The sequence below is a fragment of the Lolium perenne genome, chromosome 7 (genome assembly GCF_019359855.2).
Source record: "Lolium perenne isolate Kyuss_39 chromosome 7, Kyuss_2.0, whole genome shotgun sequence".
NCBI lineage: Eukaryota > Viridiplantae > Streptophyta > Magnoliopsida > Poales > Poaceae > Lolium > Lolium perenne.
In genome coordinates this window covers 30,013,410-30,040,730 of record NC_067250.2, presented here as the reverse complement: position 1 = coordinate 30,040,730, position 27,321 = coordinate 30,013,410, and the positions used below count along the sequence as shown (strand labels likewise).

Sequence of the window (27,321 nt, the reverse complement as noted above, 5' to 3'; positions counted from 1 at the left end):
AGGAGCAGGAATACCACAAGAAGAAGATCAATTAACAGTCCAGAAGGCCAAGATCTCTACAAACAGCAGGTTGATCCATCAACTTAACAAAAGCATGTGTTCTTAGCCTTTGCATCTCAGGGAAAATAAAAGGGTAACATGCAAAGTAAATAAATCCAACCACCCTGCAACTAGATCTGGTCTAGGAGGATCAGGAGGAATTATTTCTCTCAGATCTGCATAGAGGTGCTATGCCAGCTCATCACTGAGAATTAAAAGCCACAATAGCATCTGTTCTTATCAAGAAATTGTGCCTCAGCCTATTGCATCATTGGCTAGGCCAAGAAATAAGCATAGTAATGTTCTTATCAGTTTCTATTCCGACGAAAGAGAAACCATCTGTAAAGGCTGCAAGATCCATAAATACAAGCCAGCCATCAAGTAAATCATCAAGCACCAATACCTCTACCTTGTTGCTTAAACTCAACCCATAAATGCAACATCAAATTATTATACCAAGATAATTATGCCTGGATGAATAAACCATCCAAACAGGGGCACCACAGTCCACACCTACACATCCACAATAGAGTGTCCATATAGATAAACTTCAGGGAATTACTTGGGGTCCAGGTAATGTTTCCAGGCCAACACAGTTATCTCCAAGCAGAGCCATAATTAACGCAATCATTTAATTACCACCCAGCCAGCAAGCATCATGTATTGCCCAAGCAGCACAAGTACTAACCATGAATTGCTTTTCCAGCATATTTGAGCTCAATAAGGATTTAATAATAGCAGAACTGACCTTCTTCAGTTAACAATACAATGTATATGCAGTAGATAAGAGCTATATCATTATCACAACAAGCCAACTGTGTCTGGAGGATTAAATCATCCAAAGTGAGATATCAACATAGTAGAGACAGCTAGCATGCAATTAAATCAACACAAACTGGTTTAGCTCCAGTACATCATCACCAGGGGCATCATATGCTCAGCAATATTGCATCACATAGCACTATGACCATAGGCAGAGGAGAGGGAATGATTTAGCTCACAGTGCCATAGCGGAGAAGTAGACGCCAGGGTTGCGTCGCAGCACCGTCCCGCCGACACTGAAGGAGATGTGGGCGTCGCAACAGCAGCTCCATCACGCCAGTCCCAGCACCACAAACCATCCCCAACAACCAGTACAGCAACGCAACAGCTACGGGTCGATGATGCCGGGGTTGCAGAGGATGCCGTCCTGCCGGCGTCAATGCTAGTGGCGGCGGCACGGCAGTGAGGAGAAGGCGGAGGTTGACCTGTGTCGCGTGGGCGCGGCAGCGTCGGTGTCGTCCGGCGACCGGCGAAACAGCAGGGGCTAGGGTTAGCCGAGGACAGGGCCGTGCGTGAGCGCTGGTCGGCGTCGAATCGGCGGGCGCTGGCGGTGGATACCATGGCGGCGTCCCGCCAGTGGGAGGCGGTGGCATCGGCCGGCGACGACCGGAATCGAAGGCGGACTAGGTTTAACCTTGGGAGCAAACGTGGGGGTAAGGGGCGTCTCGGCGAGGGGGATTTGGTGGAGGAGAAAGACGAGTTGGTGGCGGAGCAGCGCCAGCGAGCGGCGGCGCCGGATGCGGCCGGCATCGGCTGGAGCGGTGCTGGGAAGCAGCAGGGCGGCGGATGCGTAAGTGACGACGAAGGCGTGCCCCTGCGTGTGAGAACGAGAGCAGAGAGGGGTTCGGTCGGTCTGGGTCTAACCCGACCCAACCAAACCAACCTGGTTGGGCCAGACCATTGGGCCAAACCAACAGGCCATTTGGTCTATATTTTTTTTTCTTTCTTTCCTTTCTCCTAGGAAATTTTACCATTTAAAAGAAATTAATTAAATAACAACCAATAAATAAAAGTGGGTAACAGAAAGTTACCTTAATAATAATAATATTAAAAAAATACTTTAAAGTTAAAGGAACAATAACTTGAAGTTTTCTCTAAATTTTAAAAGGCCTAATTTAAAATCCTAAACTAATAAAACCTAAATACTAAACATGTAATTTTCTTATTTCTATTCTTCAGTTACAAAAAGATATTAAATATTACTTGGCATTAAAATGCCATATAAAACGACAAATATTTCTTGATGATTACGTTTAATCATATGAAAATCTTAATTAACCATTACTTCAACTATTAAGTAAAAACCCTAAAACCTAACTCTATCATTTCATGTGAAACCTAAATTGCTTCTGAACCCAAACCCTAGATTATAATATGTAATCATGATCCTTACCTTTTCATTCATAAACCCTTAATGAACAATTAAATACAAGTTCATGTCCACATAAAATGTAGAAACCCTATCACTCATAATTTAGCATCCGATCTATACCTACCCATACAACCAAGAGGATCAAAAGAGAACAACCAAATGCAAACCCTAGTTCCTATCCTTAGAGATATCAACCTTAATTAACCATGCTTAGCATCACACCATTGTGATGAACCCGAATATCAACCATGCCAACATTGTGCTTCATCTTCCATACACACTCAACCCTACTAGTGTTAGATACTTATGAACCATCCTATTTAAGGACTAACTATTCCTTACTTAGTGAATCGAATAGAAAAACCTAGACAACCTCAACCTTAATTGTAATACTTCTTATTCCTTAAGAAGTATGTTCTTCAAAAGTTATTCTTTTGAAGTAAATAGAGAGTGTTCATCAACCCTACCTAATAGGGCCTATAGACAATAGCCATCTATCACCAGTAAGGTATACCAACCTTGATAGCACCCATGTTTAATGAATTTCCTAAGATATACTTCCAACCTTGTTAGGATCCATCTAATACTTACTCCAGAAACTAGTTGAAACCATAGTCAACCATAGAACCCCACAAACCTAATTATCATACTTGTTCTTTGATAAAGAACATGTTCTTCAAAGATTATTCTTTTGAGATATATAATAATCAATCATTAACCATGACATATAGTGCTAAAACCAACCACTATTCGTTACACGTTAGGATTACACCAAATCTTATTGTTGTGTGCTATTAATACTATTATTATGATATATTGCAGTACCTGTTTATTATACCAAGTAACCACACCTGAATAAGAACCTTGTTTGTGAATCACTCTAAAAGTGCAACACACTCTAAACAAATCATTTCAACTCACTAATCCTAAATCATCGGGGTTAGGTCACGCTTAGAGCGATTGCATCTCATACTTATGCATTACTGCATCATTGCCAATCTTTTAAACATCGTCCTTACCGGACGATGATGCTATTTCAGAATTTGGAGTTATTGCGCACCGAAGACCTTGCCTGCATAATCTTGCAGTCAAGAAAGGCAAGTTCATCACTTGCTCATGTCATTTGAGTATTTTTATCAAATTACTTGCAAAGTACTATGTTTATCACTATTGCATCAAAAGCAAAACCACTATTTTCATAACTATGAATATGACTATGTGGTGGGCAATGGAACCATGGATTGTGTTGATATGGTGGAGGTTCCATTGCAAGGGTTTATATCCATCTAGGATTAACAACAAATGTCGTCCAGTGATTCTTGTGCCGTAATACCCGTGTTAACAATAAGATCTGGAGTGGGACGGAATAGTCAATTGTATTTCCACCTCTTGTACATCAACGGATGCGCTTTACCGTAAACCCTTGATCCAAGAGAGGACAAGTGGTAGGGTGGGGGTCCCGTTGAAGTCCCCACGGTTATTGCGGTCTATGATGGGTTGCATCTCCCGACGAAGGAGTTCATGGTAGAGACCTGAACTGTTGTCGTGGTCGGGGGCCGTCCTTAATTGGTATAAGAGCACCGGCGAGGACCCAGGGTCGGAGTTTGCAACAAAGGGTGGGTGTACGAGGTAGCGGAGAAATATGATTGGCTATGACCTTATGCCGGGCCTCACACCAAAGGAAGTGTGGACGGGGAATATGCCCGGTTGGCACCAAGGTTAAGATCTCTTATGGGTAAAGCAACACACCTCTGCGGAGTGTAATGAATCGTGACCTGTCACTCCCTATTCCGGGTTTTGGAACTGCGAACGCTGCCGGAAAGGAACTCCATGAAGTTCTAGTAAACCGGTGAAGGCTGACGGACATAGTTCTTCTGAATAAAAGCAACCTTTTGAAGAAATGGTTATGAAAACCTGCATTGGTATTAGACTTTCTGGTCTAATGCCGTAGCTAGTGCATTAAACACCTCTTTCCTATAATGAACTTGTTGAGTACGCTCGTACTCATCCCACTCTTAAATCCCCTGCTTAGATATGGAGGCATCGAAGGAGGATCTACCGTGCAACTCGAAGGCCGAGGAGTCTACAAATACTTCAAGGGGACAGGAACCTGCCGGAAGATTCAAACACCACAACTACCATGGAGAAAACCTAGATTAAGTAGTAGAAGAGAACTAGCTTCCTAAACCTAGCTCCTATTTAGCTAGAATCTAGTCATAGCCTCTTTAGCTAGTCAAATACTCTATAAATAGAGTCCGTGATAAGATTAGATCACGAGTCGTTCTTCTGGAGTTTATTTGCAGTTTTACCTCATTGTAAAGTAGGAGGCTGTGATGATCTTATGTAACAGAGTTTGTGTGTAATTCTATAGACATACCTTGGACCGCATATGTTTCTGTTGTACCACTCTGAGCGATATAATACGAGTGGAACGGTGTTTCATTGATGTTATATCAGACTTGCATACTACACCATGCAGTGGTATGCCGGGTCACCACATGACTGAGATGACTGGTTTTGAAGACAAAGTGCAAAACTTGGTGTGTTCTGTCAAATATGCCGCATAATTATAATGGTACCTGACAAAGATACATTCGAACAGTGTGTTTTAGCAAATGACAAAAATAACGGTGTTCACAAATTTTCCCTTTTATTTTCAAACGCTTCTATCGACAACGGAATTACTCCGTATATACTCGGACTTTCAGTGGAACTTTCAACTTCATGAGCTTCTTCCAGAAGACACTGACTGGAATTAGCATCTGACGCAGAAGGGTTAGCACATACAGTAAGAGATTGCCCAACACACACAGATCTCTTTCGTGGAAGTCGTTAGGATATCACGCGTGGCAGGAGGAGAAGCTGTAAAGGCAGCTTCGACCTACTCTGGTGACGATCCGCTCGTGAGCTGCGTACGGCACGGCGATCGCGCGTGCGCACGAGGCGGAAAATATCACACCGACGAGCGAAAAGCCGACGGAACCACTCCCCAGATCGGGGAAACACAAGAGCCGCGTGCGTTCTCTCCACCGCGCGCGCGCTCGTGGCCCTGGCCCCGGCCACGCATGGATTACGAGCGAGGCGTTGCCGTTCGCGGGCGGCCGGAAAGCCGGCTGGCGGCTTACCCGGAAGGGAAGGGGGGAGGAGAAGCGGCCATCTGTCTCTCTAGCCATGCGTGCTCGGCGTGCGTATATATAGCGGCGGATCGACGGGGAGATTCTCACTACTCCTCCAATTCCCATTCCCATTCCTCCGGTGTTCCCCATCCTCCGCCTCTGCCTCCCCTGCTCCCAGACTTTGCTCTGCCTCTTGAGATCTGCTGCTCCTGCTCCTGCTCCGTCTGCGTCCTGAGGTGAGTGATGGAATCTCCACGCGGCAGCTCTCTCCTGCTCCATTTTCTTTTCTTTTCTTTCGTGATGAGGTACTAAATGGCTTAGGCGGTGGCCCGCTCGCCGCCGGTAAAATTCTGCACATTCTTATTGAGTCCTGTACGATCTTGGTTGGCTTGGAGATAACTGTTTCTCATGAAAGACTTAGAAATAGCAATCTCTAGCTCACATTGTTTTGGTGTTGCCCTTCTAGAGGGCAAGAATAACATTGCTGGATGGAAAGCAGAGGCGCCTGCCTACCTGGGAACTTAAGAATGTCATCATACTAGAGCAAAAATACAGTACTGCCTCTGTTCGGTTTTAATCGACGCAGAGACATGAGACAAATGAACTAGCCGTGGTTCTAACCAAAATCAATTTAATGCGGATGGAGGGAGTATTTGTTAGGCTTTGATTTTCTTCTCTTGTATAATGTCACCCACATGTTTCATTTTCTAAACAGGAAATGGCGGCGAAGGTGGATGCCCCGAACGTTATGAGAAACAATGGCAAGCACTACTACACGATGTGTCAGACCATGTTCGAGATCGACACCAAGTACGTGCCGATCAGGCCCATCGGGAGAGGATCCTACGGTACCGTATGCTCGTCGATAAACCAGGAGACCAACGAGAAGGTCGCGATAAAAAAGATAAACAATGTCTTCAACAACCGGATGGATGCGCTCAGGACGCTTCGCGAGATGAAGCTCCTTCGGCACTTGCGTCACGAGAATGTTATTTCTTTGAAGGATATAATGATGCCCCTACGCAGGAGGAGCTTCAAGGATGTGTATCTGGTCTCCGAACTCATGGACACGGATCTGGATAAGATAATCATGTCGTCGCAGCCGATTTCCAACGAGCACTGCCAATATTTTCTTTTTCAGGTAAGCGCCGACTCTGTTTTTCATTCTTACCTTTGCTTACCGCCAGGCCAGTTGCTCTGTTTGTCATTCTGCCATATTTTGATAAGTTAGTTTATTATTCACATCTCAATCTTTATTCGGAAGTCATGGCTATGGGTTGCTAGGCATAGCAGTGCCATGAGTTTATGTTATTTTTTTCCTTGCGATACGAATCAAAGTAGGTCTGATAATTTTCACAGCCTTCAAATTACGAGATAGAATGGTTTGTTTGTGTTCCTATGCCAACTTGCATTAGTACATGGTGAATCTAAGGTTGTTGACTTCCAACTAGTTAAGTTACCAAATATTTATCTGCTTATTCATGGAAGCACCGGTTAACTTCGGTATGTCTAGTATGTAGGAGCTTCTACAACTGCTCTAAATACATGTCAGATTTGCATGAACATATACAACTTAAGCCTCTCCATAAATTACTTGGGAAGCTATGCATAGATACCAAACTTGAGCATCTTGTAGAGGACCAATATTTACCTGCTCGACTTGCTAATTATTTTAGTATGTTATACTGCTGCGTATTTGGATTTTCTACTGATTGTTTCACACTTTCGACTCATTTGGCCAATCAATAATCTAAGATGCCGCCTTTTCTTGACTGCAGCTCCTCCGAGGGTTGAAGTGTCTTCATTCAGCAGGGATACTCCATAGGGATCTGAAACCAGGGAACCTTCTGATTAATGGAAACTGTGATCTGAAGATCTGTGACTTTGGTCTTGCTCGCACAGATAATAGTGAAGGTCAATTGATGACTGAGTATGCTGTCACTCGTCCATATAGAGCTCCCGAGCTGCTGCTCGGTTGCAACAACTATGGCACCGCCATAGATGTCTGGTCAGTTGGCTGTATATTTGCTGAGCTACTTGGCCGCAAGACTATCTTTCCAGGAGCTGATTGCCTAAGTCAGCTCAAGCTTATAATCAATGTTCTTGGCACCATGAATGATGGTGACCTTGAGTTCATTGAGAACCTAAGGGGTCGCAACTACATCAAATCCCTTCCATACACCCCCGGGATTCCCCTCTACAGCATGTACCCACAAGCGCACCCTCTTGCCATTGATCTGTTGCAGAAGATGCTTATCTTTGATCCTTCCAAAAGGATTAGTGTCATTGAGGCTGTGGAGCACCCCTACATGTCAGCGCTGTATGACCCAAGTGCAAACCCTCCTGCTCTACCTGTCGATCTTGATATAGATGAGAACCTCGGAGTAGATATGATCCGAGAAATGTTGTGGCATGAGATGCTCCAGTATCACAGGAGGCCGTCAAAATGGAGAATATTTAACAAGTAGAAGATGGACATATCTCGACGACAGGATGCTCGACGGGCTAACCTTGGCGACGGCTTGTTCTGATGCTGTGTCCTCCGTGTTAGATGTATATATATATATGTATATTGTAGTTTCCTCATATATTAGGGGGCTTCCTGCATATTTGCACCTGTACATGTACTATATATTGTGGCCTTTGCCCCCTGGTAATACAACAAGCATATTACACTAACATGGTATCAGAGCAAAATTTGGTCCTCTAGTCCGTACGGCCGCCGTTGCCGCTTATTCCGGCCGTCTTCCGCCGCCGCCGCCGGCCTTCCTCCTCCTCCAGCCGCCGTCGATCTTCTTCCTTCGGCCGTCGCCGGCTTTCCTCGGCCCCGACCCTCTTCCCCACCGGCCTCCTCCGCCCCCGTCCGATCTGCTACCGGCCACCGTACCTCCATCTGCCGCCGGCCCGCCCGCCGGTCGCTGCCCTCCGCCGCACCACCGTCCGCCGCCGGCCCGCCTGCCCGCCCGGCCCAGCTGGCCGTTGCCCTGCCTCTGTTTTTTCGTCGGGTCGAGTCCCGCAGCAACTCGCTTGGGTTTGACTTCGATCTGTTTTCGTTCGATCTGTTTTCGTTCGATCTGATCTGAAAAAAAAGAACGAAAAAAGAGCTATGTCTTCCTCATCGGGCTATGTTGCGATTCCTCACTGCCCGGTGATCTTTGATGGCACGAATTACCCTGATTTCGCTGCCTTCATACGCGTCCACATGCGCGGTCTTCGTCTTTGTGGTGTGCTTTCTGGCGAGGTCTCCTGTCCGCCGCGCCCCGTTGCTCCTACGGTGCCTGTTGCACCGCCGCCCGTTGCCCTTGCCCCTGATGCTACTCAGGCGGATAAGGATGCAGCCAAGAGTGTTGATGATACTGCTCTGGTTGATTATGACCGAAAGGTCTAGGACCACTCTACTGCCGTTGCGACTTACTGGCTGGATCTGACTGACTACACTCAGTGGATCGATGAGGATGCTCGTGCTGCTGCTGTTCTCACCTCCAGTGTTCTGCCTCAGTATGCTGCTGAGTTCATGGGTCTTCCCACTGCTGCTGCTCAGTGGGATTTTTTAAATCGGCGTATATGGCCGTCTGGGGATGCTCTTTACCTGTCTGTGGTCCGCCAGGAGCATGCCCTTCAGCAGGGTGATTCCACTATTGATGAGTTCTACACTCAGAGTGCTGCTATTTGGCGTCAGCTTGATTCTCTTCGTACAGCTGTGTGTGCCACCTGTCCCTGCTGTCTGACTATGTGCACGGATCTGGAGTTTCATCGCGTTTTTGAGTCCTTGTCGCGGCTCCGTAAGGAGTTTGAGCCGCGCCGTGCACAGCTGCTTGCCAGTGGTCGTGTTCCGCTCTTTGAGGTACCGGCTGAGCTTCGTGCTGAGGAGACTCGTCTTCATGGTGCTGGTCTTCTTGAGGTTCCCTCTGTACTTGCTGCTCGTGGCCCTCCTGTGTCGTCTGCTCGTGGACCTCCTACGCAGTCGGCTTCATTGCGGTCTCTAGCATCGCCAATACTATCTACTCCTCCAGTCTAGGGCTAGAGTCAGCCTCAGCAGCCTCGTGGTACGACAACACCTCCCTGCACCTACTGTGGCAGGTCTGGACACACTGTCTCTAGCTACCGGCAGAGGGATCCCAGCTTACATCAGCGGCACTATACTCGTTGGCAGGGTGGTTCTTCAGGATCTTCTGCCGTTGCGCTATCTGACCAGGACATTATCCATGGTCTACTCGCTGCTACAGGCTTGTCCTCGACGGGTACTGCTGGTTCTGTGCCTGGCTCTTCTGGCACCGCGCGACCACCACCTTCTACACAGCCAGGTACGTCATCACCGTGGTATCAGGATTCTGGAGCTTTTTTTCATATGACTTCTACGTCTTCTATTCTCTTTGTCCCTCGCTCTCTTGTTTCTCATGTCCGTGTTATCACGGCTGATGGTACCTCTCTTCCTGTTTCCAGTCGAGGCACCCTTTCTACTTCTTATTTTTTGTTCCTGATGTTTCTCATGTTCCTAGTCTTCAGATGAACCTGTTTTCTGCTAGTCAGCATACTGATTCTGGTTATCGCGTCATTCTTGACGTTGATTCTTGTGCTGTTCAGGACCGCCGTACATGGGCCCTGGTTGGAGCTGGCCCTCGCAGCCTTGAGTCCCCGGGGCTCTGGGAGTTAGACTGGCTTCGCGTTCCACCTGCTGACACTTCATCTGCCAGTTCTCCTATGGTTGCTGCTTCTGTCACTGGATCTTTTCAGCAATGGCATCATCGGCTGGGTCACCTCTATGGCTCCCGTTTATCGGCATTAGTTCGTAGTTGTTTTCTGGGGTCTGTCTCAGGAGACGTGTCTTTTCATTCGTGTCAGGGTTGTAGGTTAGGTAAACAGATTCAGCTTCCCTATCCTACTAGTGCGTATGTATCTCAGCGACCTTTTAATTTAGTTCATTCAGATGTTTGGGGTCCGGCTCCCTTTCCTTCGAAAGGGGGTCATCGATACTATATTTTGTTTATTGATGATTTTTCGCAGTACACCTGGTTGTTTCTTATTTACTCTCGCAGTGAGGTGCTCTCTATTTATCAGCGCTTTGCAGCCATGGTTCGTACTCAGTATTCCACGCATATTCGTGTGTTTCGTGCTGATTCTGCAGGAGAGTATATCTCCTAGCACCTGCGTGGTGTTCTTGCTGAGCAGGGCACCCTTGCTCAGTTCTCGTGTCCCGGCGCCCATGCTCAAAATGGTGTCGCCGAGCGTAAGCATCGTCATATTCTTGAGACTACCCGTGCTATGATGATTGCTTCATCTCTTCCGCCGCATTTCTAGACTGAGGCTGTCGCTACGTCGACTTACCTCATTAACATTCTGCCTTCTGCAGCCCTTCAAGCTGCCATTCCTCTCGAGCGTCTTTCTGGTTGCTCTCCCGATTACTCAACTCTTCGTTTATTTGGTTGCGTTTGCTATGTTCTTCTCCCTATTCGCAACGCACCAAGCTGACCACTCAGTCTGTTGAGTGTGTTTTTCTCGGATACAGTGATAAGCATAAGGGCTATCGCTGTTGGGACCCTGTTGTTCGTCGGATGCGCATCTCTCGTGACGTCACGTTTGATGAGATGCATCCCTTCTATCCTCGCCCCACCTCGGGTACTTACCCGGTGGATGATATCTATTTTCTTCTTTTTCCGGATGCACCCCCTGTTGTTCCTTCTCCTCCTCCTCCTAGTTCTGATGCGCCTCCTTCGGCTTCGGCGCCATTGAATGTACTAGGACGTCGCCTAGAGGGGGGGTGAATAGGCGGTGTATAAAAACTTCTACTTGAGAGCTAAACTAGGCGGAATAAAACTACACATGCGTTTACTAGTTTAGCTCAAGGCCTATCAACTAGGGGTTTGCCTAAGAGCACCAACAACCTATGCTAGCATGATGAGCAACAAGGTGATAACAAGATAGGTATAGCATCAAGCATGATAGATATCATAATGTAAAGCGCATAGGTAAAGGAGCTTGGGTTGAGAAGTAACTGGTGCACGAGGAGACGACGATGTATCCTGAAGATCACACCCAAGGGTGCTACGTCTTCGTTGGAGCGGCGTGGATGCACGAGGCACTCCAATGAGCCACTAGGGCCACCATATTCTCCTCGAGCCTTTCGTCCAAGGGGGAAAGCCTCGATCCACTAAGGGACCGTTGAGGGTGGTCACCGAACCTGTACAAGCTTGGGCAAACTCCCAAGTATCAAGCTTGAGGCAACTCCACAACACGGAGGCTCTCAAGTACAAGGCCACAAGAGGCTACAGCACGCCACACCGGCAACAAGGCCACCAAGACACCAACGCGCCACAACCGGCTCCAAAACCACAAAGGCTAACACACTCCACAAAGGCAACAACACCACAAAGGCTACCACGCCACAAAGACGACAAGGCCACAAAGGCTACAAGGCCACAAAGGCTAGAACGCCACAAAGGCAACAAGCATGCCCTCTATGAGACCGAAACCCGGGAGAGAACCCAAACCGATGCACCTAATGCCATGGCTAAGAACACCACTAAGATGCCCAAGTTCTTCTCTCCCAAATTCCAACAAAGCTACAAAAGCTATTGGGGGAATAAGAGAGGAAGAACAAAATAGAGATCCCCTCACTTGGAGAGGGATTCAATTGGTGCCTCTAGATCTAGATCTCCTCTCTCCTTTCCCCTAAAAATATGCAAGAAATAGTGGGGGGATCAAGAGGAGGAAAAAACAACTCAACGTCAACAATGGAGGAGAGAGAATGGAGAGAAAGAAGTGGTTAGGTCGGAGGTGGAAGAGAGGTATAAATAGAGGCTCCAAAATATAGCTGTTGAGCTGGAAAAACGGTCAGATTCGCGCGAACTGTACAGAAAATAGCGGAAAATCGGCCCAAACCGGTAGTACCGCTGCGCAGAGCGGTACTACCGCTTGGTGTAAAAATCTGGGCAAAAACAATTTGAATGCATGCGAGAGAGAGGAGGGGAAAAGCAGCGCGGCATGCAAGCGATGGAGCAACACGGTGGTGGGGCCAGCAAGCAGGCCGCATGGCAGGGCAGCAGCAGGCTTGGTCGGCTGCCACAACCGTACAAACGCGGGCGCGGGCGGGAGATCCCTACGGGTCAACGCCCCAGCTCTCCCCGCGCGGGAGCATCGAGGCGCGGCCGCGTGTCCCAGGCGACGTCGAGCGAGCGGCCTGGCGGGCAAAACCTATACACCGACCAGGTCGGTGGCTACCGGCCACCGCACACCCCTGGTCGGGTATGGGCCAGGCCCATTTGTGGCTGTTTAGCCTCGTTTTTTTTTATCTTTTCTGGTTTCTTTTTTCTGTTTTCTTATCTTTTTTCTGTTTTCGGTTTTGTTTATATTTTTTTTAGATTCGAAAATTTTGATTTTTAAAAATTGTTCAAATTGAGAAAATGTTTAAATTTAAAAACATTCAAATTTGAAAACCGTTCAAATTTGAAAACTGTTCAAATTCGAAAATCGTTCAAATTTGAAAATTTGAAAAGTTGAAAATTGTTCAAATATGAAAATCATTCAAATCGAAAAATCATTCAAATTCGAAATTTGTTCATATTCAAAAAACGTTCAATTTTGAAAATTATTCGAGTTAAAAATTATTCAAATTTCGAATTTTGAAAATATTAAAATCCAAAAAATGTTCGAATTTAAAAACTGTTTTGGTTTCAGAAAACTGTTCAAATTTTATGAAAAACTTTTTCTCGAAAAAAGTTTTTAAAAGTGTTAGATTTTAAAAACGAAAATATAAACAGAAAAGAAAAAAGAGAAAAGAAGAAAAAAAAGGAAAAAAAACTCACCTGATGCAATGGGCCGCGGCCCACTAAATTACTAGATCGTGGGGGGGGTGTGCGGTGCCTTCCACCCACCGACCAAGTCGGTGGCGAGGAGCTCCCGGCTGGCGGGCGCAGCGAGCGAGGCCACAGCGCCGGAGCTGGGCCGCGAGCGGGGCGGCCCAAGGCGTGCGGGGGAGGCCCAGGTGCGGGCAAGGTGGAGGGCGGCCTGGCTAGGAGGAAGAAAGAAAGGAAAAAAAAACTGGGCCGGTACTACCGGCCACGGTACCGGCCCGATACTGGTCCAGTTACGGTACTACCGGCTCAGTACCGCTTTGATACCGGACTGGATCCAGTGGGCTTGGGAGGCTGATGCGTTACTGGGCCCGGTACCATCAGCGGTAGTACCGGCCAGCCCAAAACGTTTTTTTCTTTTCTTTTTCAAATATGATGCAATGTAAATCCGTAGCTCAAGCTAGGAAACTCGGAATGCGGTGAAACCAATTTTGCTAGAAAGAGGACGACAAAAGATACATCTACACAAGGTGAAACCATGGAAAAGAGTGAGTGAAGATTTTATCATGGTCATAGAGGTGTAACCTCTCAATATGGTATATCGGGAAAATCATCACCCTCGCACAAGCAACATGCGACGCAACCGGAATCCGTTTCCGATGAGCTAGAGTTTGTCATGAGAATGAACACAATCTCTAACCCATATCATGGATAAGAACCAAGAACAACCAAGAAACACGATGCAATGCATGCAAGGTTTGAGCTCTCTGCGATGATGCGACCTACTATCCTATCGAGCACAAACCTTAACCTTGCGCGTTTCTCTCGAGTCGGCAAGCTCCGTCTCCATCCTCATCAACCTTGTACGTGCCACCGTCTTGCTCCAACATACACGCCACCGTCTTCTTCGATCTTGTACGCACGCCACCGTCTTCATCCATCTTCTACGTCGTCTTCATCTTCTACACCGTCTTCGTCTCTCTTCGACACCATCTTCATTCGTCTTCTTCAGTGTCCTCGATCTTCTCCATCTAGCAACCTTGAGACCATCATATGGCTATGGACATGTCCTAAGATTGATTCTCAATGCAAACGGTTAGTCCATAGGGATTGTCATCTATTACCAAAACCACACATGGGGCAATGGACATGTTCTTTCAGCCATCCTCTCCTCCGTCTAGTTCCCCTAGTACTCCCCGTTCTCCGGCTTCGGATCCTTCCGATGCTGTCCCTTCTTCCTCTTCTTCTGATGAGTTGTCTTCTGCCGATGAGCTCCCTCCTTCACGGTCTGTTCGTCAGCGTCGTCCTCCAGCCCGTTACTCTCCTAGTCAGTATGGTCTCTCTGTCGTTTCTGAGCCGACTTCTTATCGGGATGCCGAGCGTCATCCTGAATGGCAGCTTGCCATGGCTGAGGAGATTGCTGCGCTTGAGTGCACTGGCACCTGGGATCTTGTTTCTCCCCCTTCTGGTGTTCTTCCTATCACGTGTAAGTGGGTCTATAAAATTAAGACCCGCTCAGATGGATCTCTTGAGCGCTATAAAGCTGGTCTTGTGGCTCGTGGCTTTCAGGAGGAGCACGGACGTGACTATGATGAGACTTTTGCCCATGTGGCTCATATGACCACTGTGCGTACTCTTCTTGATGTTACTTCTATTCGACGCTGGTCTGTGTCCCAGCTTGATATTCAGAACGCTTTTCTTAATGGCGAGTTGAGTAAGGAGGTTTTGTTATCACCAGAATTTAACCGGATCAGAAGGTGGGCCGTGATTTAAACGGGCTTGGAAGCTATGTACGTAAAACGGTCATGAATCGGCCTTGTACAAAAATTTGGGCCAAGTGGCCCGTGTATCTGTAAATTATACTAGATTCCGTGTCGGTTAGGATTAAAACAGAGTTTAGTTCGTGCACGGTTGGGATTATTCCCAAATTAGAAAGTCTACAGACTATAAATATGTATCTAGGGTTATTTGAGAAGAAGGACGATCACGTTCACAACAAATCAATCTAGGCGCATCGCCACCCCTTGTTTCGAGGGTTTCTCCCGGGTAAGCAACATGCTGCCTAGATCGCATCGTGCGATCTAGGCAGTATCGGTTTATTCGTTCTTGGTGTTGCTCGTGCTGAAGCCTTTTTGATGGCGAGCAACACCCTTATCTCAGGTGTTTTGGGGTTGACGGTGATGCTTTCACGATGTACTTGTTTAGCTACGCTATCCCTCAATATCTGGCTGCCCTTACATCTATCCTAGGTGTAAGGGCAGCATCTTGCTTGTTCTTTAGCTAGTAGATCTAATCTGTTATAGTTGCTCCTTGTTCTTCAAGGATTGGTTTGATATACGCATGGTTAGGCCTTATAAACGGGTTGAACGATCCGGTAGTGCGTAAAGTGTGGTTAATGAAGTCCTAAAGGGATTGTTCCGAGGATCAACTTCATGTTGGTTTTTAGGCCTCTTTAGGGCTAGTTTTCCTATCATCTTACGTATCTGCTAGGCTCAACTACGCATAGGATGTTCCGGTTATGTGGTGAAAACCCTAGACTGTCGTGGATTAGTTTAACTTGATTTTGATTAAGCAGGATCCCCATGTTAATGTAAAATCCAACGTGTTCCATGGGGCAATCGGCTCTTGGAGCCGATCCACAGAGTAACCTAAGAGCCGATCGGGGCTCGTATTTAATGTTTACGTGTTTGCCATGCAGGAAACTAAGTCGAAGCAATCCATCACCTTCCTGGCCAGGTATAGGTCAGGTGGCACGCCCTTGCATCAGCATCGGACGTGCGTACCAGGAGCATTGCGGGCCGTCGCCCGAGGGACCAGGGCCAACCGCAGTCCTGGGAGCCTCCCGGCTCTACGGTGTTGCTCGTCGCTGCTCGCCGGTGGGTTTCTGACGGTAACACATTCTGGCACGCCCGGTGGGACAGTCAACAACAACGGCATCGACATCTTCCTCTGAGATGGCGGACGAGCCAGTCAAGTACGAAGAGTTGCCTGAGGATCACAAGAAGAAGTATGATGAGATCAAAGCCATCTTCGAAGCCGATCTCATCGGCTCTTTCACAAAGACCCGTTCGCATGGCATCAGGTGGAAAGGGTTCTCACCCGAGGGTGCTCTCGATGGAGTAGATCTGTCTACCCCTTCAGAGGAACGCACCAGAGCTCTGCGCCAAGAAGTTAATTACATGGCGGCTCATTCTCTTCACCGGCACTCTGAAAGCCTGGTGAACACTTTGGAGCGCATCGCGGTCCGTGTGGTTCAGGAGATAATGATGAAGGAGATATGCCCTAGAGGCAATAATAAAATGGTTATTATTTATATCTTTATGTTTATAATAAATGTTTATATATCATGCTATAATTGTATTAACCGAAACATTAGTACATGTGTGATATGTAGACAAACAAAGAAGTCCCTAGTATGCCTCTTAACTAGCTTGTTGATTAATGGATGATTAGTTTCATAATCATGAACATTGGATGTTATTAATAACAAGGTTATGTCATTGTATGAATGATGTAATGGACACACCCAATTAAGCGTAGCATAAGATCTCGTCATTAAGTTATTTGCTATAAGCTTTCGATACATAGTTACCTAGTCCTTATGACCATGAGATCATGTAAATCACTTGTACCGGAAAGGTACTTTGATTACACCAAACACCACTGCGTAAATGGGTGGCTATAAAGGTGGGATTAAGTATCCGGAAAGTATGAGTTGAGGCACATGGATTAACAGTGGGATTTGTCCATCCCGATGACGGATAGATATACTCTGGGCCCTCTCGGTGGAATGTCGTCTAATGTCTTGCAAGCATATGAATGAGTTCATAAGAGACCACATACCATGGTACGAGTAAAGAGTACTTGTCAGGAGACGAGGTTGAACAAGGTATAGAGTGATACCGAAGATCAAACCTCGGACAAGTAAAATATCGCGTGACAAAGGGAATTGGTATTGTATGTGAATGGTTCATTCGATCACTAAAGTCATCGTTGAATATGTGGGAGCCATTATGGATCTCCAGATCCCGCTATTGGTTATTGGTCGGAGTGAGTACTCAACCATGTCCGCATAGTTCACGAACCGTAGGGTGACACACTTAAAGTTGGATGTTGAAATGGTAGAACTTGAATATGGAATGGAGTTCGAATATTTGTTCGGAGTCCGGATGAGATCCGGACATCACGAGGAGTTCCGGAATGGTCCTGAGAATAAGATTCATATATAGGAAGTCATATTCCAAGTTTGGAAATGATCCGGTGCATTTATGGCAGGTTCTAGAAGGTTCTAGAAAAGTCCGGAAGAAACGCACTATGGAAGGTGGAGTCCCGGAAGGACTCCACAAGCTTGACCAGCCAAACCCTAAAGGAGGAGTCCCAGGTGGGCTCCACCTAGAGGTGGCCGGCCACCCCACCTCAAGGAAAGGTGGGAGTCCCACCTTGAGTGGGACTCCCTCCTTGAGTAGGTTTCCCACATATGGGAGGTTTTAGTGTTGGGGTCTTATTCGAAGACTTGGACTAGAACTCTTGGGGCTTCCACCTATATAATGAGGAGGAGAGGGAGGGGGCAGCCACTCTTTGGCTCAGCCTTGGCCGCACCCCTTAGAGGGCCGGCGCCCAACCCCCCTCTCTCCCCAAACCCTAGCGGTCTCTCTCCTCCACCACATCCTGCACGCTTAAGCGAAGCTCCGCCGGATTTCTCCACCACCACCGATACCACGCCGTCGTGCTTTCGGATTCAAGAGGAGCTACTACTTCCGCTGCCCGCTGGAACGGGGAGGTGGACGTCGTCTTCATCAACAACCGAACGTGTGACCGAGTACGGAGGTGCTGCCCGTTCGTGGCGCCGGAACCGATCGTGATCAAGATCTTCTACGCGCTTTTGCAAGCGGCAAGTGATCGTCTACCGCAGCAATAAGAGCCTACTCTTATAGGCTTTGGAATCTCTTCAAGGGTTAGTCTTGATCATCCCCTCGTTGCTACCGTCTTCTAGATTGCATCTTGGCTTGGATTGCGTGTTCGCGATAGGAAAATTTTTGTTTTCTATGCAACGTTATCCTACAGTGGTATCAGAGCCGTGTCTATGCATAGATGGTTGCACGAGTAGAACACAATGGTTTTGTGGGCGTTGATGCTCTTGTTGTCTTTAGTTTGAGTACTTTGCATCTTTGTGGCATAGTGGGATGAAGCGGCTCGGACTAACTTTACATGACCGCGTTCATGAGACTTGTTCCTCGTTCGACATGCAACTTGTATTGCATAAGAGGCTTTGCGGGTGTCTGTCTCTCCTACTATAGTGAAGATTCAACTTACTCTTCTATTGACAACACTAGTATCACCGTTGTGGTTCATGTTCGTAGGTAGATTAGATCTTACACGAAAACCCTAAACCACGTAAAATATGCAAACCAAATTAGAGACGTCTAACTTGTTTTTGCAGGGTTTGGTGATGTGATATGGCCATAATATGATGATGAATATGTATGAGATGATCATTATTGTATTGTGGCAACCGGCAGGAGCCTTATGGTTGTCTTTAATTTTCATGTTGAGTAGTATTTCAAAGTAGTTGTAATAGTTGCTACATGAGGTGAACAACCATGAAGACGGTGCCATGAACCTTGACGCTACGCCGACAATGATGGAGATCATGCCCGTTGATGATGGAGATCATGTCCGTGCTTTGGAGATGAAGATCAAAGGCGCAAAGACAAAAGGGCCATATCATATCACATATGAACTGCATGTGATGTTAATCCTTTATGCATCTTATTTTGCTTAGATCGCGACGGTAGCATTATAAGATGATCCCTCACATTAATATCAAGATAATAAAGTGTTCTCCCCTCGTATGCACCGTTGTAACAGTTCATCGTTTCAAAGCATCTCGTGATGATCGGATGTGATAGATTCAACGATTCACATACAACGGGTGTAAGCCATGTTGCACACGCGGAATACTTGGGTTTGCTTGACGAGCCTAGCATGTACAGACATGGCCTCGGGACAACGGAAACCGAAAGGTTGAACACGAGTCATATGGATGATATGATCAACATGTTGATGTTCACCATTGAAGCTACATCATCTCACGTGATGATCGGTTTTGGTGTAGTGGATTTGGATCGTGTACCACTTAACAACTATGAGGGATGTTGTATTAAGTGGGAGTTCATTAGTAATTAGATTAAAACATGAACTAATTATCATAAACATAGTCTGAGTAGTATTTTGAATTAATTTTGTAGTATTGGCATCCGTTTTCTACCATGCGCTAGTCTTGTTATTGAGATAGAAATACTTGTTAAAATCTGACAAGAAACTTTACGGATTGATTGGTACCGTATTGTTAAAGAATCAAGAATTGATTAAGTCCTATTGCAAACTTTTAGTAAACCTCACATTGTTGATTCAAAGAGCTATGTTTTCAATTAGTACCTAAAGTTATCTTGTCTCCGTCAAACTTGAAGTTCAAATTTGTTTGAAAAGTAAGGAGCTGAAAATTTAGTTTTCAGAAATAATCAAGGTATGAGATATATGTGATATCTAAGACCTTATTACAAGATAATAGAATATAATTTGGTGAGACTACATAAACTCATAAGTTTTATGGGAATGTATGAAGGTTGAAGACGCCATGGGCGTCACAATCCTCCAACTATTGGGGCACTAACAATATTCGCATATCCATGAAGTGACCATCCTTAATATGCACCGTTATTAAGACTCGTCGTTTCGAAGCATCACGTGATGATCGGGTGTGATAGATTCTACGAGTGCATACAACGGGTGCAAGCTAGATTTGCACATGCAAATACCAAGGTTAAAACTTTACGAGCCTAGCATGTACAGACATGGTCTCGGAAAGTTGTCATGATATGATGGATAAAATTATGAGTGAAATTGTTCATCATATTACAAAGTTACTAATAGTGAAATCTGGAACACTTGTCATATGATGATCAACTTCAAAGTAAGAACCTCAAGGTTATTGGTATTTGACCAACAAACCGAGAAGTTATTGAAGTTGATATGTTTCTCTGAATAATGAGGAAAGCTAAAAGAGAAACTGCAAAAGATATTTTGGCAAAAAGAAAAAGAAAAGACTAGAAAGTCTAGCTCGGTGTATATAAATGATATACATGTTATGGTTGTATTTCTAGTTAAGTCACACTATGAAATTCTTGGGTATTAGTACTATATTGGTTGGTATGAAGTGTCATACAAAACAACGCAATACAAGAATACAATGGCCTAAGTGACTGACAAGGAATATGATAAGAATGTTCGCCTGGAACAAAATAAAGTGTTATTATGTTCGTCGTTAGCATTCTATCTAGCCCTTAGAATTTATAATAAAGAACTTAATAAGTGTTATTTTGCTCTGGTCAAATGAAAACAATGAGTTGTTCAAATTATGACATTACTCCATATACGATGGATAAATTATTATAAATCTTAATGGTGAAACACACATACATAACACTGACGCTAAAATGCCATAAGGCAAATGATTTGAATTCCACTTATTTGTGGAACCGCCATTTAGGTCATGTTAGAAAGGAACGCATGAAGGAACTCCATGCAAATGGATTTTTGGAGTCATTTGATTTTTGAATCATTTGGCGCTTGCAAATCTTTTCTAAAGAGAATGATTAAAATACCATTCATAGGCCAAAAGTAGAACGGACAACTAACTTAGTGGAAAAATACATGATGATGTATGTGGTTCACTGGGCATAGTTGTGTGCGGGAGATTCTTCTACTTCATGAAAACTTTCAACAATGAATTGAGTATATATATGTGGATATATTCAATAAGGAAGAAGTTTGAAACATTTGAATGGATTCAAATAAATTTCAGTATGAAGTGGAAATCATCGTAATAGAAATCAAATATCTATGATTGGATCATGGTGGAAATATTTGAATTACGAGTTTTAGCGAACATCTAAGAGAGTTATGAAATTGTTCTACAACTTACGTTTCTTGGAGTATCATAGTGATGATGAAGTATCCAAGAGATATATCCAAATTTTGTTGGATCAATGATGAGATAAAATATTGATGCCATTATATTTTTGTGGATTATGCTTTAGTGACTACCGCTTTTACACTGAATAGAGCATCATCATGATCCGTTGAAATGACACCATACAAGTTATGGCATGGGTATAAACCCTAATAGTCAACCAAAATCGGATGAATGTCTTTGTTGGTTATCCCGAGAGATTTAATTGGGAATTCTTCCCACGAGACAAAGACAAAAGTGTTTGTCAATGTTTCTTATTTCCGAGAAATTGTTTCGAGTGAAGTATTTGAGTGGGAGGACAATATAATTTGATAAGGTTTATGAACCTAAGCATAATGATCAGAGTAGCGCGAAAAGCATCGGAATTGGTTTCGGAAGCGGCCACGACGATCATGGCTCTCATGACTACAAAGTGTTTTAGCCATGGAGATCGAAGTACATATTGAACCTTGTAGGTATGGTTTACTTTGTGATCAAATAAATGATTTGTGGACAAAGGATTGATTTTGAACAATGATAAACCAACTACAAACAAAGAATTTATGATGGGCCCTGACTTCGTTAAAATGGCTATACGCCATAAAATCCAAGATAGATGAATACTTTTTGAAAGTAAATGGATCTATGAAATTGATGGACTTGGATGAAATATCCCTGAAGAAGCTCAACTTATTGAAAAGTTGTTTACGACAAAGTTCAAAGAGTTGACTACGATAAGATTAGATCTTCCGTAGCAATGCTTATAGTCTATGTGGATTATTCTAGTAATCACTACATATTTCTTTTATGAGATATGTTAGTAGGATGGCAAAATACACTACTTAACAGAAGTGTATATTAAAGGTGTATACTAGATACAAACCAAGAGTTTTGCTGGTCCGTGAAATACTAGATAGGTATACGAACTTCAATTGGATGAAGTAAGTATCGCGGAGTTTGAATCTTCACTGGATGAAATAGTCAAAGAGTTTTTGATTTCATCAGAGACGATGAAGAGGCTTGCATTTGCAAGAAATTAAGTGGGAGCGCTGAGACATATTTATAATACTTATGTAGAAGACATATAGTTGGTTATAAATAATGTAATTACATACTTGATTAAAAGGTTTCATTGAAAATTAACTTCAATGAAAGGATATGGACTAAAACATATTTAGTGTCAAGATCTATGAAGATAGATTGAAACACATAATAAGTTTAAGTCGAAGTACATAGAATGGATATTGAAATAGTTCAATATAGAAATATTAAGAAAATGTTCTTGTCATGTGAAGGTTTAACAAGACTTGAGTGTATCTGACACTCGATGAGTAAAAATACATGAGTGATTTTAGATCACAAATAAAATGTACAAAATCAGATATCTTGTGCTCTAAAATGTTATGAGCATATACCGGAATGATTCATAAGATGATCATAGGACGACAAGATAAGAATATCCTTGAGTACTTTAGAAGAACTAAGGATATACATATATATTTTTGTATGAAGAAATGACAAACAAATCGCTGTAAGGTGTTACACCGATATTTATTTTGTCACATATCAAAATAGAATTTCAATCTCAAATTAGACTAAGTGTTGTTTTAAAGGTAGCACAATGAACTAGAAGTTGTCTATGTTAGATTTAGAAGAGTTCTAAATATTGTGATGGATTCTACAAAACGAAGGCAGAGTATGTCATTTGTTTTGACAAATGACTGAGGATGTTGAGTCAAGAAGTTCTTTGAGAACTTGGTGTAGTTTCGATAGTGTCAGAACTTTGAAGCTATATTGTATGTGACAATATTAGTGACTTATTTCAGACCGCGGAATTAAGGTTCCACCATAAGATCAAACATATTTAATGCCAACTCATTTGGAAATGAGTGATGCGTTGAGACGCAAATGAATTACAAAATACATACGTTTACGAGCGTGTCGATCCGTTGACTAAAAACCTCTCCCGTGAGCAATACATGATAAAGCACCATAAGGCCAAGGTGTTATATCTTTACAAATGTAAACTAGATTATTGACTCTAGTGCAAGTGGGAGACTGAAGGAGATATGCCCTAGAGGCAATAATAAAATGGTTATTATTTATATCTTTATGTTTATAATAAATGTTTATATATCATGCTATAATTGTATTAACCGAAACATTAGTACATGTGTGATATGTAGACAAACAAAGAAGTCCCTAGTATGCCTCTTAACTAGCTTGTTGATTAATGGATGATTAGTTTCATAATCATGAACATTGGATGTTATTAATAACAAGGTTATGTCATTGTATGAATGATGTAATGGACACACCCAATTAAGCGTAGCATAAGATCTCGTCATTAAGTTATTTGCTATAAGCTTTCGATACATAGTTACCTAGTCCTTATGACCATGAGATCATGTAAATCACTTGTACCGGAAAGGTACTTTGATTACACCAAACACCCTTTGCGTAAATGGGTGGCTATAAAGGTGGGATTAAGTATCCGGAAAGTATGAGTTGAGGCACATGGATCAACAGTGGGATTTGTCCATCCCGATGACGGATAGATATACTCTGGGCCCTCTCGGTGGAATGTCGTCTAATGTCTTGCAAGCATATGAATGAGTTCATAAGAGACCACATACCACGGTACGAGTAAAGAGTACTTGTCAGGAGACGAGGTTGAACAAGGTATAGAGTGATACCGAAGATCAAACCTCGGACAAGTAAAATATCGCGTGACAAAGGGAATTGGTATTGTATGTGAATGGTTCATTCGATCACTAAAGTCATCGTTGAATATGTGGGAGCCATTATGGATCTCCAGATCCCGCTATTGGTTATTGGTCGGAGTGAGTACTCAACCATGTCCGCATAGTTCACGAACCGTAGGGTGACACACTTAAAGTTGGATGTTGAAATGGTAGAACTTGAATATGGAATGGAGTTCGAATATTTGTTCGGAGTCCCGGATGAGATCCCGGACATCACGAGGAGTTCCGGAATGGTCCGGAGAATAAGATTCATATATAGGAAGTCATATTCCAAGTTTGGAAATGATCCGGTGCATTTATGGCAGGTTCTAGAAGGTTCTAGAAAAGTCCGGAAGAAACGCACTATGGAAGGTGGAGTCCCGGAAGGACTCCACAAGCTTGACCAGCCAAACCCTAAAGGAGGAGTCCCAGGTGGGCTCCACCTAGAGGTGGCCGGCCACCCCACCTCAAGGAAAGGTGGGAGTCCCACCTTGAGTGGGACTCCCTCCTTGAGTAGGTTTCCCACATATGGGAGGTTTTAGTGTTGGGGTCTTATTCGAAGACTTGGACTAGAACTCTTGGGGCTTCCACCTATATAATGAGGAGGAGAGGGAGGGGGCAGCCACTCTTTGGCTCAGCCTTGGCCGCACCCCTTAGAGGGCCGGCGCCCAACCCCCCTCTCTCCCCAAACCCTAGCGGTCTCTCTCCTCCACCACATCCCGCACGCTTAAGCGAAGCTCCGCCGGATTTCTCCACCACCACCGATACCACGCCGTCGTGCTGTCGGATTCAAGAGGAGCTACTACTTCCGCTGCCCGCTGGAACGGGGAGGTGGACGTCGTCTTCATCAACAACCGAACGTGTGACCGAGTACGGAGGTGCTGCCCGTTCGTGGCGCCGGAACCGATCGTGATCAAGATCTTCTACGCGCTTTTGCAAGCGGCAAGTGATCGTCTACCGCAGCAATAAGAGCCTACTCTTATAGGCTTTGGAATCTCTTCAAGGGTTAGTCTTGATCATCCCCTCGTTGCTACCGTCTTCTAGATTGCATCTTGGCTTGGATTGCGTGTTCGCGATAGGAAAAATTTTGTTTTCTATGCAACTTTATCCTACAAATGAAGCACCAATACTCCCCGTCAGGCCCGGTCCTAGGGACTCACCAGGGAGAACTACCGTTCCAGACCAGGCCACCGCTACCGTTCGCGCTTACAGCTCCAGAGCCGCGGGGTTCGCCGGCTTTCGTCGTCCACAAGATTGGAGGCGATCCTGCTGATTACCAGTTCATGCTGGAACCACCTAAGGAAATCCCGCACGGATACACGTGCATGTATGTGCCAGATTGCAACAATTTGGCGCGCACGAACCAGATTACAGCAGGAGGAATTTCTGGAGCCACAGGAGGAATTTCTGGAGTCACAGGAGGAATTGCTGGAGGAGACGCCGACAAACAGGCGTGGCTAGCCAAGTACGCCACTGCAGCAGATCAGCAAAGTTCAGCCCCTGCAGCTCCTACAGTGGACCAGATCAGCGCGATCTTGAGAGACCAGTTCGGCATGGTGCCAAAGAGAAGGGCAATCGGCTATTCCAAGACGTATCCTAATGAGTATGATCTAATACCACTGGCACCTAAATATCGGCTCCCAGAATTCTCAAAGTTCAGTGGGTCAGAAGGCTCTAGCTCAATTGAACACGTGAGCCGATATTTGGCACAGTTGGGCATGATTTCAGCATCAGACCAGCTACGCGTGAGATTTTTCGCGCAGTCTCTCACAGGACCTGCTTTTGGGTGGTACACCTCGCTGCCCCCAGACTCAATCCGAACGTGGAAGCAGATGGAAGAACAGTTCCACATACAATATCACTCAGATTCTTCCGAAGCGGGCATTGCCGATTTGGCACAGGTGCGACAGAGGCGTGGAGAGACAGTGTCAGAGTACATTCAGCGCTTCAGAACTGTTAGGAACCGATGCTATTCGGCTCGTTTAAATGAGAAAGAAGCCGTTGATCTGGCAGTGGTAGGTCTTGCATCCCCAATCAAGGACATGGCTTCTCAGGCAGAGTATACCTCCCTGGCGCATATGGTTCAGAAACTATCATTATATGAACAGCGCCATCCGGAATTGTACCAGGACAAGTTCAAACGCCCAGTAAGCCTGATCGAGGTAGAAGAAGATGAAGATTCGGCAGGAGATCAGGAAGTGGCTGTGGCTGAATGGGCTCGGGGGGCAAACCCCGTATCCTGCAAGTGGGTTAAACCACAAGGTCCTGCAAGAGGGTTCGACTTCGACGTGAGCAAAGCTGAGCAGATTTTCGATCTCTTGCTTAAAGAGAAGCAGCTGAAGTTACCCGAAGGCCATAGAGTCCCTACGGCCCAAGAGATGAACGGAAGGCCATACTGCAAGTGGCATCATTCGTTCACACATACCACCAGCGACTGCAAAGTGTTGCGTGATATGCGTACAGCACGCGTCCGTTGGGAACCCCAAGTGGAAGGTGTGATGCGTACAGCAGCAAGTTTCCCTCAGTAAGAAACCAAGGTTTATCGAACCAGTAGGAGCCAAGAAGCACGTTGAAGGTTGATGGCGGCGAGATGTAGTGCGGCGCAACACCAGGGATTCCGGCGCCAACGTGGAACCTGCACAACACAACCAAAGTACTTTGCCCCAACGAAACAGTGAGGTTGTCAATCTCACCGGCTTGCTGTAACAAAGGATTAGATTTATAGTGTGGATGATGATTGTTTGCAGAAAATAGTAGAACAAGTATTGCAGTATATTGTATTCGATGTAAAAGAATGGACCGGGGTCCACAGTTCACTAGAGGTGTCTCTCCCATAAGATAAATAGCATGTTGGGTGAACAAATTACAGTTGGGCAATTGACAAATAGAGAGGGCATGACAATGCACATACATGATATGATGAGTATGGTGAGATTTAATTGGGCATTACGACAAAGTACATAGACCGCTATCCAGCATGCATCTATGCCTAAAAAGTCCACTTTCAGGTTATCATCCGAACCCCTTCCGGTATTAAGTTGCAAGCAACAGACAATTGCATTAAGTATGGTGCGTAATGTAATCAATAACTATATCCTCGAACATAGCATCAATGTTTTATCCCTAGTGGCAACAGCACATCCACAACCTTAGAACTTTACGTCACATCGTCCTGCATTTAATGGAGGCATGAACCCACTATCGAGCATAAATACTCCCTCTTGGAGTTACTAGCAAAAACTTGGCCAGAGCCTCTACTAACAACGGAGAGCATGCAAGATCATAAACAACACATAGGTAATAGATTGATAATCAACATAACATAGTATTCTCTATCCATCAGATCCCAACAAACACAACATATAGCATTACAGATAGATGATCTTGATCATGTTAGGCAGCTCACAAGATCCGACAATGAAGCACA

The 27,321-nt window shown here is 44.9% G+C and overlaps 1 protein-coding gene across 1 annotated transcript; it reads left to right on the top strand.

Moving 5' to 3' along the window:
* The first annotated feature begins 5,104 nt into the window (after positions 1 to 5,104).
* Positions 5,105 to 8,028, top strand: LOC139830112 (mitogen-activated protein kinase 4-like). The gene is made up of 3 exons (XM_071823324.1): positions 5,105 to 5,585; positions 6,065 to 6,490; positions 7,128 to 8,028. Exons 2-3 carry the CDS (start codon positions 6,068 to 6,070, stop codon positions 7,815 to 7,817), a joined length of 1,113 nt encoding a protein of 370 aa, XP_071679425.1. The 5' UTR covers positions 5,105 to 5,585; positions 6,065 to 6,067; the 3' UTR covers positions 7,818 to 8,028.
* Positions 8,029 to 27,321: the final 19,293 nt, after the last annotated feature.